We start from the raw sequence: 19,879 nt of genomic DNA, 5'->3' as shown, positions 1-19,879 counted from the left end.
CTCATTGCAACCCTTCTGTCATAATAATTTGAGCTGTGCACAAATCACAGCTTTGATGCCATTAGTTTTCCATCCTGCGTCCACACACTTCAACGCTCCTGACCTCTCATCTGGGTATACTCTACACTTCATCCATTGAGCTGATCCCTACTTCAGATCTACATCATTATATAATGTTATGCTTTTCTATAGGGAAGTTGGAATCAAATCGTTTATGAGATTGAGGCGACGATAGCAGCAGCTCCACGTCTCTTCTATATAAGGTCCTTCGTATTAATTATCATTGTACTGCATGCACAGCGGAAGAGTCCTATAATATGGGCAGGAGGCAGGAGACGCGCCCCCCCCCCCCCCCCCCGGAGACATAAATATAATAACTATGCTAACCTCTAAGACCTGGAAATTGAAGTTCTGTTTTCAAATTTCTGTATCCATCCCCATGTCAAGAAACAGGTCTTAGATGTTAGTACATTCGTCCCAACCACTGAGACCTGTAAGTGTTGTAGATAGGCCCTACAGTAAACTATATGCACAACCAATTGGGGAATTACGTGGTTTTTTCAAGACCTGAATTTTTAAATGTTCAACCTCCATTTTGAACTGGAAGACAAGGTCAAAAAAGGGTCATGTCCGTGAGGCGCTTACAGAGTTTTGGAGGAAGTATGTGTCCGACGTCCTTTGTGTACTGCTGTAGATCAACAAATATGATTTTTTTGAAATAATAAACTTTTTCATAATATTCAAGAATGGATGACGTAACTTGAGAGGTTTACTCTCCTAATAAATATCTGAACTGTATGTGAAGTTTCAAGTTCGTCCGAGTTTGGAAAGTGTACTTTTTGAGGACAAGGGACTCTGAGGCGAAATATTTTTTTAAATAATATTTTTATGCAAACTTTAACTTTCCGGTCGTTAACTTTTTTTAATATAGCCCAAATGAGGGCGCCCTGTATGGTGCACTGGCCGCGCTGTTATTTTCGCATGTGCACTATTGTCAGGTACATGTGTGTGTACAACAACCACATTCGAGAGATCGAGAATGTTCCGTCCCGGCCCATTTTATACACCCATACCACCCCACCCACCTGCCATGCCTGCCGGCCATCATCCAATTCATCAATCACACCCATGATCACCAGTTCCCGACCCTTCCTGTCGCTCAGTATATAAAATCATGGCAAATGTAAGTATAATAAACTTATTTATCGATTATTATTATCAATATAGTTAGTTATAAATAGGATAGGGGCATTTTTCCAACTCATGAACTTGGGCTAGCACTAACCACTATTAAAAAAGTATTATATTTATATTAGTATTATTAGCAGTAGGGCCTAGCAAGTAGCATAGTTGCGATAACGTAACCCTTCTGCCGTCGGCAGGAGGGTTACGTTATTGCAACTATGCCTAGCACAGCTTTCTATTTTTGAAAGTAGATAGAGTGGCTGCGGCTTACATGGAGGTAGAATTCTAATTCTACCTCCACGCTTTGCAGCAAGCCGACTGATCATGATGTAGCCCAGGTTGGACTCCTCCGTTGCATGCAAGTGGCACTGACTGACGTCCTACCAGGGCTAATCATGATGATGATGATTGTTCCGTCCCAACTTGATAATCGTCCCAACTATAGTTGGGACTGGTCCCAAAATAGTTGGGATGATTATCAAGTTGGGGTGTAACTAGTTGTGATAACGTTACCCTCCTCCCGACGGCCGCAAGGCCGGAGGGTTATGAGTTTGTTTCGAGCGGAAACGGTTGATCTGGTCCAACACGTACAGTTTCGACAGCTAGTCACCAGATTTGCCCCATTTTTACCACTTTCAAATATCATGACACAAATTCTGAGGGGACGAACTTAATCCGCAATGTCTAATGCAGCCTGCCACAATAAATACTCAAAACACCATTTAGGAAATATTTTTAAGAAAAATGGACAAAAACCAGATCCCGGAGCAATTTCCCGTGTTCATATTTCGTAATTGTACGTGTTTGACCAGATCAACCGTTTCCGCTCGAAACAAACTCATAACCCTCCGGCCTGGCGGCCGTCGGGAGGAGGGTTACGTTATCGCAAATAGGGCGTAACTAGCCCACCTTGTTGAGCTGTTAATGGCTCGGCTTTTAACATCGGTCTCATCACTGTCGCCATACAGTGATGAGACCGATGCTAAAAAGCGGAGCCATTAACGGCTCAACAAAGTGGGCTAGGGCGGAACATTGCCACACCGTATCAAAGGAAATGGCGTGGAATTGACCAAATGTCACTACCTTTTTATATTTATAGCTCTACTCCTAGAACTATTATGAGGTTCGTTCCGCTATCGTCTACTCCTAACTACTAGTACTACACTAGTAGAACTATGAGGTTCGTTCCGCTATCGTCTACTCCTAACTACTAGTACTACACTAGTAGAACTATGAGGTTCGTTCCGCTATCGTCTCCACTTACGGAGACGATAGCGGAACGAACCTCATAGTTCTAGATAACAATAGCTCCAGGTCCATGCTGGTGTCACTGAGTGTCAGCATGATGTCAGTTGGCCCACCTTGCGACCTTATTGAGCTGTTAATGGCTCTCTTTTAACATCAGTCTTATGACGTGTCTGTGATGAGACCGATGTTAAAAGAGTCGAGTCGAGAGCCATGAACAGCTCAACAAAGTGGGCTAGGTGTTGGTATGCAGGTCACTGCAGACTGACAGTGACACATACCTGCCAGTGTGTCACTGTCAGTCGGCAGTAAGCATGCTGCTACTCCTAGAAGAAACTCATATCAGAGTTCTATGAGTAGCATGCTGCATGTAAGTATACTTCTACTTAATTTAAATTAATACTAAATAGGCAGGCAGCATGCTGTATGACAGTGACACTGGGCGACACATGGACTCGAGTTGATCTTTGAAATTGAAGCCAATAATAACAATAAAAATAAATAATATAAATAATAATTACATTAGTTATATAGAGCGCTAAAATTAAGTGAGTTTCTAAGCGCTATAGTAATTAGTGGCATCAACTGAAATAGTTAAAAATGAGGAAAACTAAGACCACATAATTTTAAATTTGACTGATACATGTTACTTCTAGAAATTATTAGGCTCCCCTGTGAGCTCAGAGTCAACGGTGGAGCCTTATAGTTTCTAGAAGTAGGTGCATGATCTTCAATATTGACTGTTGTGATATTATCTTTTTCAGATTATGGCTTCAATAATGTTGGTACTTCTTGGTGTCCTTATGTTAAAGTCATCATCAGAATCAGAATCATTACGAGGATGTCCACTAGATGCATGTACTAATCATGCAAAAGCACCGGTTGGTACACTTCAAATTTAGACTTCAAGTTTAATATTAAAATGATCAGCATGACAATGATAGATGTGCAGTATAGACTTGACTTTTGACTTGAGACTTGCTCTAAAGGACTCGCTCTAGACTACCCAATGACTTACCAGACAAGTCCTCACAAGGACTAATTACTGGAGGGCAACTCTGCGAATTACCAGATATGTTTTATTGTTCCTGCATTATGTATGTAGCGTAAGGTACATTTTAAATTTTCTATACATTGTTTAAGAATTTTAATGTTTGTAAATAAGCGCATTGATGCCGCTGCTTATGCGCTATATAAATGTTGTTTTTGATGTCATCAAGAACTTGAGAATTGCTGTCAATAATATAAAAAAAGCTGATCTTATGGATTCCCCATTTATGCTTATTCAGAGGATTGGATCATTTTGATTTTTACCAGTAAATGTTGGCTTCCATCCTTACAGAGCGAAACCATTAAAATTTGCTTTGTAGGTTTAACAGTTTATTTTGTAAAGGTTTGAAACGATTTTCCTTTGAAACATGTGGTCATTTATACTATTGTTCCCAATGTTATTTTTGTATTCTCATTAGGAAGAGTATGAGTTTACTCAATGTGAGATTCCCCTGGATAAACAAAATATAGACGATGGTTGTAGCTCCGCACAACACAAGCACATCAACAGCACTAAGAAGTAAGATAAAAATGGGAATTTTAGCAACTGGATGGCCGGTTAATTTCATTAGTAAATGCCTGGAACAATTTTAGAATGCCCAGTTCGTTTTGTTTTTTGCCTTAATTTGACAGAAAGGCTTATTTATTCACCTGGACTTTCCATTTGTAAAAGCCCCTTGCCCTTAGTACTTGGTACTTGGTGTTTATCCTTCGGAAACTTCAGCGTGGGTTGACAAGGAGGTCGGGCGAGCGCTGTCTAATTCATTGCCCTACCTCACCAAGTTACTGAATGTCACTTAGATCACTGTTTTTCCCTATTATATTGTTTCCTCATACCCGTTGCTTATGCTAAAAACAACTTCATCTTACAGAGCCAAAACTATTTCAGGGAATATGTTTCACTCATTTCCCCCAAATCAACTACAACACCTCTGCAAGTAATATTTCAAGGGAAGATTTCTACCATCATTATCTCCTAACCGAGTAAGTCTAAGGTAAATCTGTGGCAATTTCGTCTTTGTGTCGTACAAAAAGAACCCAAGTAATCTTGACTATTTTTTATTTATTTTCCAGCTGCTGTTGTGAATGTTCTGAAGGCACTTTCATGGCCAAAAGAAACACATGCAACTTTTGCAGAACCCACACCAAATGTGATCAGAACCAAGAAGTGGTAAGGAACCAATAGTACACCAGACTGTTCAATAATCAGTTCTAAGTAAATCATTATAATATGCGCATGTAGTGTGACGTTTTCATAACTAACTGTAGTTTTACTTGTTTGTGTATTCACATGTATGTTAACCAGTCTCGTTTGATGATTTTTAATTTGAAGGAGAGCAATGGCACATTGGCCGAAGACCGGAAATGCAAGTGCCTATCACTTCCAATTCCATACGAGGGTAAGACAAAATACAATCAAGTTGAACTCCAATCAAGTTTTTTTTTATTTTTAATTTTAGCAAGTTTGATTTTTTATACAGTCACTTGTTTCCTGTAGGCTGGATCCTCACAGCATACCCTTTGACACTTAACATTGATTGCCAGTCATTCTCTTTTCATTCAAAGTTACATTTATTTCCATACTTCATGAAAACAGTACAAAGAAATTGTTTAAAGGAGTAATCAATAAACAATGCTATTCAAAGGCAGTGGACACTATTGGTGATTACTCAAAATAATTATTAGCATATAAACTTACTTGGTAGCGAGTAATGGGGAGAGGTTGATATTATGAAACATTGTGAGAAACAGCTCCCTCTGAAGTGACGTAGTTTTCGAGAAAGAAGTAATTTTTCACGAATTTGATTTCAAGACATCAGATTTAGAATTAGAGGTCTCGAAATCAAGCATCTGAAAGCTCACAACTTCGTGTGACTAGGGTGTTTTTTTTTTCATTCATTATTATCTCGCAACTTCGACGACCGATAGGTTTATTACTTTATGCATATGTTGAGATACACCAAGTGAAAAGACTGGTCTTTTGGCAATTACCAATAGTGTCCACTGTCTTTAACAAGGCAGAGAAAATAAATAAAAGAGTATTATTATATTGAGGCATCATCTGGAAGCCGAGGCTTATGTCCCACACTGTAAAGTGTGTCACTGAAGAGACTACAATAAACTATGTATGTTTTTTCTTTTTCATTTACAGAATGTAAAAGAATAAACTGCACAGACTTCCCTGCAGATATGACAACAAAACGACCTGATACATTTACAAGTATTGCACAGCCTGACGTATCAGGTTATCCACCGACGCCAATAGAATTAGGTGAGGAAAATAAGAACACTGCACAGCCAAGCAGTTCAGGGGCTGATTTCACAAAGCAATAAAGTCGATGGTAAAACAAATTGTCAGTCTCACAGTAGTGATTTGTATTGTGGCATCACACATTACAATAAGCATACGATTGATTTGAAGTTAAGATCAATCCTAGCTCATTGTGAAATCTGCCCTGGGATAGAAGGGATACAATGACAGCTCTTAAAGGCATAGATACTATTGGTAATATTACTCAAAACAATGATTAGCAAAACCTTACTTGAAGTGAGTTTTGGGGAGCTGTTGATAGTAAAACATTGTGAGAAAAGGCTCCCTCCGAAGTAAACGTAGTTTTCAAGAAAGAAGTAATTTTCCACGAATTTGATTTTGAGACCTCAGAATTAGAGTTGAGGTCTTGAAATCAAGTATCTGAAAGCACCCAATTTCATGTGACAAGGGTGTTTTTTCTTTCAATATTATCTTGCAACTTTGACGACCAAATAAGCTCAAATTTTTACATTTTTATTTTTATTTATGCATATGTTGAGATACACGAAGTGAGATGACTGGTCTTTGACAATTACCAATAGTGTACAGTGTCTTTAACAAACAACGTGCACTTATCAACACTACACTGATCTACCAATACAAAGAATAAAACAGGGTACTAGCAAGGGCAAGGCCATTTTGGTCATATTATTGCAAAGGGCTTTTTTTTTTTTTTTGAGAATTTCTAAGTCTTTGAGAAATGTTTGAAAGGGAACGGTAACAAAGCCCTGATCTCCTCACCTATATGTCTCATCGATGGTCCAGCACCTTAAACGAGAGAGGTGAAGCTCGAGTGGTTGCCCTGGACATAAAAGGAGCCTTTGACAGAGTATGGCATCATGGGCTGTTTCAAAAACTTACTTCATTTGGAATCACTGGCCAACTGCTTACTTGGATGAAGAGTTATTTATCTAACAGACATCTTGAGGTAGTGGTTGCTGGGTAGAAGTCAGCCTGCTATGAGATCAATGTCGGTGTTCCCCAGGGCAGTATTCTTGGCCCTACTCTGTTCCTGATCTACAACGAAGATCTACATCATGTGATCCACCATTCAGAACTTCTGGCCTATGCTGACGACACTACAATATTCACATCCATCAAGAACTCATCTCCTGAAACAAGATCAAGCATGATAGAAGCTGCTGCCAACCAACTACAAGAAGACTTGGAATGGATAAACAACTGGGGTCAGATTTGGAAAGTTGAATTTGAGCCTACCAAGAGTCAGTGTCTCACTGTGTCCAACATGAAGGACATCCAAAATCATCGACCTATCATGTTCCAAGGCCAGGTTGTCAGTGACAAGCCGGAGATGAAACTTCTTGGAGTTACTTTCTCTCGTAAACTGGAATGGAAGACACATCTGAAGAACATCACTCACACTGCTGGTCAGCGTACTTCAATGCTGCGCAGATTGGGTCCAGTCTTGGCAAGGCTGGTCTTGTTACCATCTACAAGACGTACATCAGAAGCAAGATGGAGTACGCACCTTTAGCCTGGATGGGAGCTAGCACAGTCCACCTTTCGGCTCTTGATAAAATCCAAAGGAGAGCATGTCGCCTGATAGGATTAAGCCAGGAAGAGCAACTGAGGCATAATCTTAGCAGTTTATCCCATCGAAGAAATGTTGCAGCAGCCTCCTGTTTATATAGGATGCAGTGCATCAAGTGCCGCACCTTGCTGAAATCAACTGTCCCACCTGTAAGGCAACCTGCCGCTCAACTAACCAGGCAATCTCTGCTACTCAACAGATATGCTCTAAAGTCCCCGGTCCCCCAGGGTATGACTGCAGCAAGAACTCTTAGAAGTTTTGACAGGGCTTTCCTTCGTGCAGCTGAGAAGATCTGGAACAGCCTACCATCATCGGTTATCACAGACATTACTACCCAGGGCATGCAGTCATTCAAATGTAGAGTACATAAATACCTTAAGTAACGTCCTGTTTTACGGCAATTATGATTGCAGGTGATGCTAATTGTTGTGTCTCTCTCATCACTTTCTAGTGAGTGAGGCATAGTCTAATAACCATTATTTCCTTTATTTTCTTCTTGTTTTTTATCGTGGGATGGTCTGTTGAAATAAGCCATTTCGCTATCCCTATGGGATATTATGCTTGTTTTTCATATATGGGATAGTGTGCTTGTTTTTCATAAATGGGATATTATGCTTGTTTTTCATGGGGCACTCCTTAAAAAAAAAATTTAAAAAAAATGTGTACCCGTTTTGAATCATTAGGGTCCAGCGATGGTTTTGTAACAAAGTTTTCATTGTGCAATTCATGTAATGTTACTAAATGTTTGTCTTAATTTCTTCTCACTTCACAGAACATTGTGATGGACGTTGGCAAAGAAGTAAGTTGCTTAAACTCATTTTAGTTTATAAATAGAGAGATGAATAATAGCAATATGAAAGAAAATAAAGATGAGGTTGTTTAGAAATTGTTTTTCAAGTTCAACTTATGTTTTTGCTATAAGATTTACACATTTATAAACTTTTGTAATGGACCTTTATATTGAATTTGCCTGAAATAGTTTTGCATGACCACTGCATAAACGTTTCTCAAAACAAGTTAAGTGGGATAGCGCCCTCATTCAGTGATGGATCTGACTGATTGATAGTTTGGTCTTGAAACATAGGTTAGACATTGCTGACTGACAAGCACTTCTGTAATGACACCCTAAAAAAACAATATGATCACACACATTTCGTGACAAGATCGTAATCGAATCAAAACATGTTAATTATGTGTTGTCATTATTAAATCTAGAAAAACAGTCACTTCAAAGGAGTATTAATGTCCTTCATTTTGGATCTTGAAATGTGAAAGAGTATAATGGTATTATTTCAATTTTGTGGTCATTGGTGGTGTATATAATGGTTGATTATTAAATCTTCCACAATATACATTCTCTCTACGTTGCTTATTTTGCTCAAGACCTTTCAATCTGCTTTAAAGCCATTGGACCCTTTCGGTACAGAAAAAAAAGAAAAAAAGTTCACAGATTTACAAATAACTTACAGGGTTTACAGAAGGTAGTGGTGAAATACTTCTCTTGAAATATTTTTCCATGACATGCTTTACTTTTTGAGAAAACAGTAAAACAATATCAATTCTCGTTAACGAGAATTACAAATTTATTTTAAACACATGTCATGACACGGCGAAACGCGCGGATACAAGGGTGGGTTTTGACGTTATTTTTCTCCCGACTCTGACGACGGATTAAGCCCAAATTTTCACAGGTTTGTTATTTGATATAGAAGTTGTGATACACGAAGTGTGGGCCTTGGACAATACTGTTTATCGAAAGGGTCCAATGGCTTTAAAGGTTCTTTTGTATTTTTTGTAGGGTGTATTGCCTTCATCGTTTTATTTGGTGTTAGCATCATTGTCAACGTGTGCCAATGCATAGTAAGTGACCACAGTTGTTAAATATGAATTTTGCTGTCTCCTTCAAGGGCTAAAATAAGTACCTCTCTACAAGACAATAGCTCACAAATTTCAATGAAGGTCTCAGACCATTAAATAAAAAGTTGTTTATACGGTACATTTTTAAGGAGGAAATTTGGACTTGAAGGGCTTTGGTACTTTTGTGACACAAAACACAATGTCCACAGATTTACAGTAAACTAAGACGATTTGAAGATAATGATAGTAGAAAGCTTCCCTTAGAATATAACTTGCTGAGTTGTTGTAGTTTTTGAGAATTGAGTACAACGATGTCACAAACATTATTTTATCATGTTCATCGTATTTACCACTAGTAATTAAATACCATATATTTTCGAGACGCTGTTTTACTCATTTCTCAAAAACTAAAGCTCCTTAGCAAGTAATATTTTAAGGGAAGCTTTCTACCACTATTGTCTTCAAACTGTGTAAAGTTTAATGTAAATCCGTTTAAATTGAGTTTTGTGAAAAAGTACCCAAACACTTTAAAAGAAGTAGAGATGGGTCAGGCTGTCAAAAAGTGTGTTTAAAAGAAAACACTGAACTTCTGGACTTAAAGTTCTGCAAACAATAAATAATGCTCCATTGTATGCTCCACTCAATAGTTCTCGGGGTAAAGGAATTATCATTGGTTGTTCACAAGCAATACCAGCATAAATATACTATGTGCCACCATAACAGTGCTAGCTGCACTAGTGCTTACTACAAGTGTGACATTCATAATTTTTGCTGAGCTGTGAAGCAGAGTGGGCCTATGTAATTTTTGTTTGTCGGTCCGTCTTTATAATTGTTGTTATTCACTGTCATTCTATGTACTACAGGCACGAAGAATGGAACGAAGATTGGACCGAATCCCCAGCATCTAGTCCTCAAGAATCGACTGAATCCCCGCAACAGGCACGTTTGGCTGAGGCGGAAAATTGGCTTTAGCAGGCACCTTTGGTTCAGCAGGAACCTTTGGTCAGCAGGAACCTTTGGTTCAGCAGGAACCTTTGGTTCAGCAGGAACCTTTGGTTCAGCAGGAACCTTTGGTTCAGTAGGAACCTTTGGTTCAGTAGGAACCTTTGGTTCAGTAGGAACCTTTGGTTCAGTAGGAACCTTTGGTTCAGTAGGAACCTTTGGTTCAGCAGGAACCTTTGGTTCAGCAGGAACCTTTGGTTCAGTAGGAACCTTTGGTTCAGCAGGAACCTTTGGTTCAGTAGGAACCTTTGGTTCAGTAGGAACCTTTGGTTCAGCAGGAACCTTTGGTTCAGTAGGAACCTTTGGTTCAGTAGGAACCTTTGGTTCGGTAGGAACCTTTGGTTCAGCAGGAACCTTTGGTTCAGTAGGAACCTTTGGTTCAGCAGGAACCTTTGGTTCAGTAGGAACCTTTGGTTCGGCAGGAACCTTTGGTTCAGCAGGAACCTTTGGTTCAGTAGGAACCTTTGGTTCAGTAGGAACCTTTGGTTCAGTAGGAACCTTTGGTTCAGCAGGAACCTTTGGTTCAGTAGGAACCTTTGGTTTAGCAGGAACCTTTGGTTCAGCAGGAACCTTTGGTTCAGTAGGAACCTTTGGTTCAGCAGGAACCTTTGGTTCAGTAGGAACCTTTGGTTCAGTAGGAACCTTTGGTTCAGTAGGAACCTTTGGTTCAGCAGGAATCGTCAAACTGTGTAAGTTTATTGTAAATCTGTGGACATTGTGTTTTTGTGTCCTACAAAAAGTACATAGCCCTTTAAATAACAGTAAAATCATCTATAACTTAATTAAAACAGTAACATTACTTAATCAACAACCCATCTATAAGTTAATGAAACAACTTAAAAGTTACCCACATGTCTTTGGTTTGGACAACACTAATTCGTAGGTCAGAGATTCCTGGGAGAATTTCTGCTGCTGGTTGGCCTCAAACAGAATTGTCTGTAGTGAAGGGTTTTAGTGCCGTGTCATGGCCAAGCAGTTGAGAGCACCGGACTCGAGCATACTGGTTTTTTTGGGTATAATCTTTTCACCAAAGATCAGTATTGATATGAAAATATTCAATGTCTGCACAAAATAATGCAAACGTATGTTTTTTGTATCTCATTGCATTATTACCTTGGAGCTTTTTAAAAAGAGATACATTTTATGTAAAATGTCTACATAAAGTGACCTTATTAATGATGGGTTCAAATAATGATAGGGCGGGAATTTCTGCCCTGATTGGCTAGTGCACTACAGTGTCTTCCAGTTGTCAGGATGTTAACTGAAATTATGCCAAGTCTTTCCTATCTCTATCGTACTCGTCTTATAAGTAGCGTAAGACAATCAGAGTAAAAATAAATCAAATAAAAAATTATATAAAATTCCAGCTGTTTACTAAAAAAAAAGCTGTATTTATACACAATGCCATATATTTGGGGTGCCATTATTTTTGACTTGGATAAATCTATCGTTTACTGATTTTAAGCATATTTAGTACTGTGATGAAATGAAAACTTGGGTTTTATTTTGGTGTATAAAAATAGATTTTAATGTGCATGTTTTTTCTTTCTAAATAAACAAGAGTAACTAATTAAGAGAAGAGAACAGGTATTTGAACAAAAAGTTTCAGATTTCTATTTTTCTTATCAAAAACTATGGTACGTAATGTTGAAATTATTTTTGTATACATGGCTCACTACTAACATTGCCAAGCAATAACTCTCAATGTGTTTTTTAAACAAGAACTGTAAATAATTTATTTTTAATACAATATAAACTTGAACTTAAATTATCGAATAAAAAGTTTATTTTGGGGTTGTATATGTTACTCTTAATGTTGTTGTTTATGTTTGTAGGACTGAAGTATTCACAATCTTGCTATTATGAAACTCATGAATGCCAAAGACCAATGGCCTGGTTGTGGTTTACAACACTGACCATCTTGCTCGGTCCTTGTTTGTATTTTTCTAGTGTCTAAATTGAATTATTTAGTGTTTGTTGTATTTTTGTATTGTATCTTTGTAATAATTACATGAAATTTTTTATCTTTTAATGTTGTACATTACAATGTTGGGCAACCAGTTTATAAATATACTAGAAATTGTACTTACAAAATAAAGTACCATATGGTAAAAAATATAAATAATGACACTGTAATGTACAACAATTTTCAAAACAAGTATTGAAGTAAAAAATAATGAGATATAAGAAAAGACATTTTGAGAAAGATGGTAATAAAAAAGGAGCGTTGCTTCAAATAAATATTGTGTTTCGGTTTTAAATCAGTATATGCCCCTTCATCAATCATGCTTCATATTTGGCAGATTCCCCCCCCCCCCCTCCTTTTAACATTTTGGTCTGGAACTGCCCTTATGTCGAAGGATGATTGATGATGATTGAACTTCTGAATTGTAACAATGACAACATAAATAGTAGAGTTTAAGTATGAAAAATCCTTATTCTAAAATTAACTTCAGCAATCCCACAAGAATCGTTGAGAAAGGTGGGATTTTGAAGGAAGACCCCGCCCCGCTGTCGTATAGCGCAGGCCTGGTATAGCGCGCCTCAAGCAATGAGATGTAGATGCTCCCGTAATGCTGCAACAAACATGACCAAACACTCTGGTTTTTACCATTGACAATTTCAGAGGTTATAAGTTGACTGTTTGTTTATTGTGAACGGGGTTAAGGATATTCTTTCATATGCCTGAGTTAGGGCCAGTCCCAGTGTTCAAAGATGAAAGCTATCGTGGATTGTTTCCCATTTAATAAAAAAAAACAATTTTAACAGGTTGCCGGACGGCCCCCCTGTTTATATCCAGAGCTAGCTAAGCGTAAAGGCACGCCATTGGTTACAAATTTGATGACGTACTCACGCTGCCAACTACCTGTCTGAAACCCAGACGCAACACTCAGCATCTCAACGACTTGCATTTATGAGCACCTGATTTTCTTTCTCTGACTCCGTGGCACAAATTCACAATGGCAGGTGGAAAGAAATTGACGAAAGAAGAAGAGCTTTTACTTCAAGATTTCAGCAGAAATGTCACCACAAAGTCGTCAGCTTTGTTCTATGGCAATGCATTCATCGTGTCGGCTCTTCCCATATGTGAGTTTTTATTCCCCAAACAATACAGTTTCAGCAGTAATGTGTTGCCATATTTAAGCAAAAATCGATTGTGTTTTACATGTTTAACCAGTTTCGTGAGAATTTTTTTATATTGAGTTTGAGTGAGCATTCTTCTCTAAATTCAGGCTCAAGATTGATCCCATATTTTGATTGAATGCTCAATTTCAAGCCTTAATGCACGCATATTTGTAACTTAGCGTAAAAATAGCAGAGACTGTTGATCAAAATCCCAGTTTCTGTGTTAAAAAAAAACTTTAAAAAATAATAAAAAGGGCAGTCCGAATCTTGAATTCTGTAAAATGAATTTATTAATCAAATTCTGGTTACTCTGATGGCTGGCGCATGTTAAAGGATCCAAGGTTTTGACCATAAAATATTGTTTATAAACAAAGACACTGGATACTATTGCCAAAGACCAGTGCTCTCTCATTCACTTGGTTGGTGTATCTCAACATGTACATATGCATAACAAAAAACTGAGAAATTTGAACTCCAATTGGTCGTCGAAGTTGTGAGACAATAGTGTAAGAAAGCTGTGTCATACGAAGTTGTGTATTTTCAGATGCTTGAATTTGGGGACCTCAAAATCTAATTCTGAGGTCTTTAAATCAAATTCGTGGAAAATTTCTTCTTTCCCCAAAACTACGTACTTCAGAGCAGAGGGAGCCGTTTCTCACAATGTTGTAAGGCTAGTTATAGATGGTCGCACGATGGAAATTTTGACGTGCGACAGTTTATAGTTCATCGCTGAGGCCTAAAAGCTGTGTCTTTTTTGGATCGCTCGTCAAGATTTCTATCGCCCGACCATAGTGCGACCGTCGCCATTGCGCGACTGTTAAAGGATTGAAACTTTGCAGTTTTATTTCCTTCACATTTTAACGCAATGTTTGGTGGACCAAAGTGGTCCCAAAAACGTACAAATACACATGAGACTTGCATGTGTTTAACTCATTGTCTTTTGTAGAAGAAATAACACATTTTGTACAATTTGTTACTTTTTTCTTGGTTAATTGTTTGATTCATGGTATTTTTTTTCCTATTCTACAGGGGTGTTCTGGCGTATGCACCAGATGGACTTAGTGCAGTCTGCAATTCTATTTGGTATTATGACCATCATTAGTACTTGGCTTGTTTCATTTGCTTACAGGAATGTCAAGTTTGTCCTGAAACACAAGTGAGTTTGCAAAAGATTACATTTTAGTCCATGCAATGTCCTCTTTTATTCTTTAAGGATACAATTTTATAACCTTCATTGAATAATGGCCCTGGTCTTGGCCTTAATGCTCTTTCAAAAGTTTCCCAGAGACTGTAAGATTTTTCAATAGAAGTGGTTTCACAAAATGAAACAAGAGACTTTAAGATTTTTCAATAGAAGTGCCCTTCACAAAATGAAACAAGAGACTTTCAGATTTTTCAATAGAAGTGGTTTCACAAAATGAAATTGGTCTTGCAGTTCCAGGCCTGAAATGGTAGGACATGTACTTATAGAATAGATGTTAAATTTGCAATGGGGATAAAGAATATTACTTGTATTTTTTTACCCATCACCGATGTGTGTTAGCACTGTATACTCAGTACTTTCCCGAGTCCTGTGAAAAAATATCACAGGCATATTCTTCGGCTGGGATTCGAACATGTACTTAGTTGATTCCTTGGAGAACAAGAACAATAATCATTATCATTGGTTGCGCAGACTGTTAACTTTTATTGTACTAAGTATTTGGTTCAATGATTATGTCTTTTAATTTTGTAGGTAAAGAAAACGTTGTTAATTTGTGCTGTAAATTACATTTGTGGTATGACTAACTGTTATTGTAACATGAAATGTGCTGATAACAAGCCATTGTTGATATTTTACAGGGTCGCTCAAAAACGTGAGGATGCCGTCTCTAAAGAAGTGATGAGACAATTGACTGATGCCGACAACAAGAAAATATCGCGCAAGGAGAAAGATGAGAGGTAAGATGTTAGGAAGGGATAGTTTAAGTTTACTGGCAACAACTAGTCAGACATGGTTTTTTTACAGTCAAAGTGCCAACTTCAGACTTTGTTTGTTACGTGTTTAATTGATGAGATCCAGTAAGCTAGTTTACCGCAACTTTCTTACACATTAAAAACCTTAAGGCCCATTTTACCTGCCCATTTTGCCAGCCTGCCTATTTTGAGCGCCCATTTCGGTTGCTCGTTTTGGCTGCCCATTTCTGCTGCCCATTTTGGCTGCCCATGTAGGCTGCCCTCTTTGGCTGCCCATTTAGGCTGCCCATTTTGGCTGCCCATTTAGGCTGCCCATTTTGGCTGCCCATTTAGGCTGCCCATTTCGGCTGCCCATTTCGGCTGCCCATTTTGGCTGCCCATTTAGGCTGCCCATTTTGGCGGCCCATTTAGGCTGCCCATTTTGGCTGCCCATTTTGGCTGCCCATTTAGGCTGCCCATTTTGGCGGCCCATTTAGTCTGCCCTCTTTGGCTGATGGTGTGACATATTCCTAAAGAAGTATGGCTAGTTTCAGGAATGCTTGGGCCCAATCACCAGGTTATAATAGTGCTGTCTGTGAAGCTTTACTTTAATCTCGAAACAAAAGCCATAAATGATTATTTGTTTCTGTTGCAGGATCCTGTGGAAGAAGAATGAAGTAGCTGACTATGAGGCAACAACCTTTGCGATCTTCTACAACAATGCCCTCTATCTACTACTGGTGCTCGTCCTGTCCTTCTTCCTTCTTAAGTCATTTGACCCTTCAATGTATCCTTTGAACTATGACCTGTGTGAATTATTAAATAGTATTAACTCTCTTCGTGCCCGCTTTTTCTGTATGCTTTGAAACTAAGATGCCCAGCTTTTTGTGGTTTCGGAAACCTATAAAAAAAAACCAAAGGCCTGAGGCCTGTGATTTCAGCATAGGGGCCAGTAAACACAAAAACACAAATAAAATACATACTTTGTTAAGTGCTTTTTCAACTAATTTTATTTTGTGGTCTTGTAAAATAAAATCTGATTTTGAGGTGCAAGCCTGCAGTCTTGTGCATTTCCCACCCTATTTCGAGCCCTGTACCTATATGCCTACATCATTGGGCTGTGAAGGGGGTAACCCTGTTCCAGCCCAAGGAGCAGGTGGCATCATGTCCCTGGTGGTAGTTGATTTGGGTCAATTGCCCAAATTAAGTGTAGTCCTCAATCTCACCTTGATGTGGTCGTTCGACCTTGTGAGTTAATCGATACAGACAGTAGGAAAGCTAAACAATCCAAGGGACTTTAATCTTTGAAACCTTTTGTTCTTATAATCCTTAACTTTAACCCATCAGTAACTACGTTGTATCTGTCAGCATTGCTGGAGGTCTTCTTGCTCTTTTCTCAACAGGAACTCAGTAACCTGTGACCTCATGTGCAATGACCCCTGACCTTTGTCATCTTGAGGGACCACATCTCTACCAGCCAAAGCCAAGTCAAATTTTTTGTATAATAAATTCCGTACCTAAATCTAAATTACATTGGTGAACCCTGGTTATTAGACCTCTTTTCATTGTATAATTGATCCCAATGTTGAACAAATTTCTCAAATATTTCCAGCCAAGGACTTGAAAGTGAAGGCCTGGAATCTCGTCATTTCGCTAAGGGCACTGTCATTGTGAGGGTTTTTAAAGTTTGTTAACGGGCACCAAGGTCAAACGAGGGGCAACAGAGGCCATGACCTGTGTGGCCTCCATGTTATTCCAGACCTGGACGTGACGTCTCATAAAATAAATAATGCTTCAGCAGCAAATCTTCATGCATTAGATTGTAACATTTGACCTGTTCTAGCTGTATAAATTCTCGAGTTTATAAGAAAAAGATCTTACCCAAAGAAATAGAATTTTGATAATGCTTTGTGTGTGGTGATCCCTGCATATTTACTTTGAGGTAAATCATATAGGCGTTGTCATTTCATAGAACCATACAAAGCTCACACATCGGACAAGGGATGCTTTTTATAATTTTCAGTTATTAAACGTAAATCAAGGTTTTGGTTGGAGCCAAAGTTAAATCAATAAACCAAGTCTCTACTTCTTCATATTAATGTTGTGTTACTCTCCCTCATTCATCATTTCAATCCCTTCTGAATGTTTTATTAGTGTTTAGCAGGGTTTGTCACTAAATGTTTAATTGACCAATTAGCCTGGTATGCCACAAGTCGGACCTAGTCATATTAGCTTAGTTCAATTCAGTGGTCCAGGTGTCAAATGAAATAGGAATGCTTTGCAGAACTCACCATCTATCCAGACCACTTGTACTTGTAGTGAATTCTTACTGGTCCTCAATATTTTTCATTTGCATTTGCCCGGTGGACTACTGTTATAGGCACTGGACACAATTGGAAACCACTCAAAATAATTGTTAGCATAAAAACTTGTCAGCATAAACATAATGTTGATGGTTAAGCTATTATTTAATAATTGATTTTCTAAGATGAAGCTTTTGCATCACAAAGTGTAAACAACAAATTGGGTTTACAATTAATTGACCATGGACAAACTTAGCTGTACACAAAAACAACAAATTATAAAACCTTCCACTTTATAAACTCTTTGATGAGAATGTTCTGTTCAAGATTGATTATAAATTGACGACGGATGAGATGAAATTATCTTTCACAAAAATCTATGTTCCTTCGGTTGGTCATTCATGTAATCCCTCTGCAGTTACACAACCATTTGTTTACATTGAGGAATATATAAACGTTTACAGGCATGCACTTTTTTAGCTGATCAGCTGATTTTCAAACCTGTGCCATAGAAAACTGAAAAACACTGTACAAATATTAAGTGTGATCGGCCATTTCCTCTTAAAGTCATTGGACACTTTCGGTAAACAGTATTGTCCAAAGGTCCACACTTCGTGTATCACAACTTGTATATAAAATAACAAACCTGTGAAAATTTAGGCTCAATCGGTCATCGGAGTCGGGAGAAAATAACGGGAAAACCCACCCTTGTTTCCGCACGTTTCGCCTTGTAATGACGTGTTTAAAATAAATCCGTAATTCTCGATATCGAGAATTGATAATTGTTTTAATGTTTTCTCAAAAAGTAAAGCATTTCATGGAATAATATTTCAAGAGAAGTCTTTCACCATTACCTTCTGTAAACCCTGTAGGTTATTTGTAAATCTGTGAACTTTAGCGTAATAGGTTTTAGACGAAGTCTAATGAAGGGGCGCTTGACCACTTTATAAAACAATTTTGGGCATGAAGTTATTGCATGCCAAGGGGGTGCAAAGACGTCTGCCCGATTTTGAATCTATCGGAATGAAAAATCACCTATCACGAAGCATTATATGATGCTTGTATGCAACTTTTCAGCTGATAGGCTGAATTCCTCCTTTTCTTTTCAAAACTGTGCCATAGAAAACTGTAAAACATTGTTTTTAGAAGATAAGCGTGATCGGCTATTGCCCTCTTTTTTGTTGCTAACAGAAAGTTGCATGTATGTTGTTGAATAAGAATAGTATACACATAATGAATGTTTATGAGTGCAATGGTGCGAATATGTTCATGAGTTGAAAGATGGAATGTTCTATTCAACGAGGCGGAGCCGAGTTGAATGGAACATTCCAGCTTTCAACGAATGAACATATTCGCACCATTGCACGAATGAAAAACATTCATTATTTGTTTTATATAACATCCAAGTAGAACTTTGTCATTTTGATTGAAAGAAACAACTTCCAAAACAAACAATTTCAACTGTAGAAGCCGAATGCTAGTAATTTTACTATGCTTTCTTGCAATAACACCTGCTGCGTTACCAAAGACACGCGCACGCAGTGATGTTTTTACTCAGCTTTTTCGTTCCATCCGAAAAGTACCATTGCACGCTGGCAGCGTGCCAGCGTGCAATGGTACTTTTCGGATGGAACGAAAAAGCACGGCGAGTGACTCAGCGTGCAATGGTACTTTTATTTGCTATCACGTGACGGACAATCCTCCAATCAAATGGCAAGGATCTGCTTGGGTGTTATATAATAGCTTTTAGTTGGATGTTTATTCAGTAATGATCGTGGCAATAGACTACAATATTATGTATCGTTCCACACGTCTTAGATGGGCGGCGGGGGTGTGGGAGTCTAGCCCCCCCCCTAATTTTAGGCACCGCACCGACTGTTATCCCATAAATACGATATTTTAAAAGTGTTTGTGTAATAATTCCAGTTGAGACAACCCGGGGGGGGGGGCACCGGTGTCTCCGATCCTTTCCTATAGGGGGGAGCACTCTGCCCCCCCCCCCCGCCCCCGATAAAAAAAGGGGGAAATGGGTGCTGGGTTTTCAGTAACCATTAATGATCCGATAGCTTTACCGTGTGTTTATTAACAGCAAACAAGTTGAACCTGTCTCCGAATAATGTCCCAAAAAATACTTAGTGATTCATAAATTATGTGAATGAACCTACTTAAAGTATGCATTCACTAAGTTGCACTAGTTTTAAAACTTTGACCTTATTTTGTGTGCTTTTTCGATTGCTTGAGATACAATATATTGCATAGTTTGTTCTTCAGGTAGAAAGTATTCAATAGCCTATATACAACGAAAAAATAATG

At 38.3% G+C, this 19,879-nt stretch overlaps 2 protein-coding genes across 3 annotated transcripts; both read left to right on the top strand.

Annotated features, from left to right (window-relative positions):
* Positions 1-1,019: 1,019 nt before the first annotated feature.
* On the top strand, positions 1,020-12,445 carry LOC117302721 (uncharacterized PE-PGRS family protein PE_PGRS3-like). Of its 2 annotated transcripts, XM_033786724.1 has the most exons (9): positions 1,020-1,183; positions 3,195-3,311; positions 3,900-4,000; positions 4,555-4,651; positions 4,814-4,880; positions 5,633-5,752; positions 8,116-8,142; positions 9,142-9,203; positions 10,064-10,206. In XM_033786724.1, exons 1-9 carry the CDS (start codon positions 1,175-1,177, stop codon positions 10,106-10,108), a joined length of 645 nt encoding a protein of 214 aa, XP_033642615.1. In that variant the 5' UTR covers positions 1,020-1,174; the 3' UTR covers positions 10,109-10,206. The 2 variants fall into 2 exon arrangements, with proteins under 2 accessions (XP_033642615.1, XP_033642614.1); XM_033786723.1 differs by lacking the exons at positions 1,020-1,183; positions 3,195-3,311; positions 3,900-4,000; ... (1 more) ...; positions 4,814-4,880; positions 5,633-5,752 and having other exon boundaries at positions 8,114-8,142; positions 10,064-12,445.
* A 673-nt stretch (positions 12,446-13,118) lies between these two features.
* LOC117302719 (translocon-associated protein subunit gamma-like) lies at positions 13,119-17,362 on the top strand. Its single transcript, XM_033786720.1, has 5 exons — positions 13,119-13,289; positions 14,358-14,484; positions 15,171-15,269; positions 15,919-16,050; positions 16,611-17,362. Exons 1-5 carry the CDS (start codon positions 13,163-13,165, stop codon positions 16,675-16,677), a joined length of 552 nt encoding a protein of 183 aa, XP_033642611.1. The 5' UTR covers positions 13,119-13,162; the 3' UTR covers positions 16,678-17,362.
* The last annotated feature ends 2,517 nt before the right edge of the window (positions 17,363-19,879 follow it).

This window comes from Asterias rubens, chromosome 18, assembly GCF_902459465.1.
Source record: "Asterias rubens chromosome 18, eAstRub1.3, whole genome shotgun sequence".
Lineage (NCBI taxonomy): Eukaryota > Metazoa > Echinodermata > Asteroidea > Forcipulatida > Asteriidae > Asterias > Asterias rubens.
This window is presented reverse-complemented; position numbering and strand designations above follow the sequence as displayed.

Excerpts from the sequence above, each read along its gene's own strand:
- LOC117302719 (XM_033786720.1), top strand. The coding sequence starts at position 13,163 with ATGGCAGGTGGAAAGAAATTGACGAAAGAAGAAGAGCTTTTACTTCAA. Across the intron at positions 14,485-15,170 it reads AAGTTTGTCCTGAAACACAA|GGTCGCTCAAAAACGTGAGG; the intron begins GTGAGTTTGCAA and ends GATATTTTACAG. Across the intron at positions 15,270-15,918 it reads CGCAAGGAGAAAGATGAGAG|GATCCTGTGGAAGAAGAATG; the intron begins GTAAGATGTTAG and ends TTTCTGTTGCAG.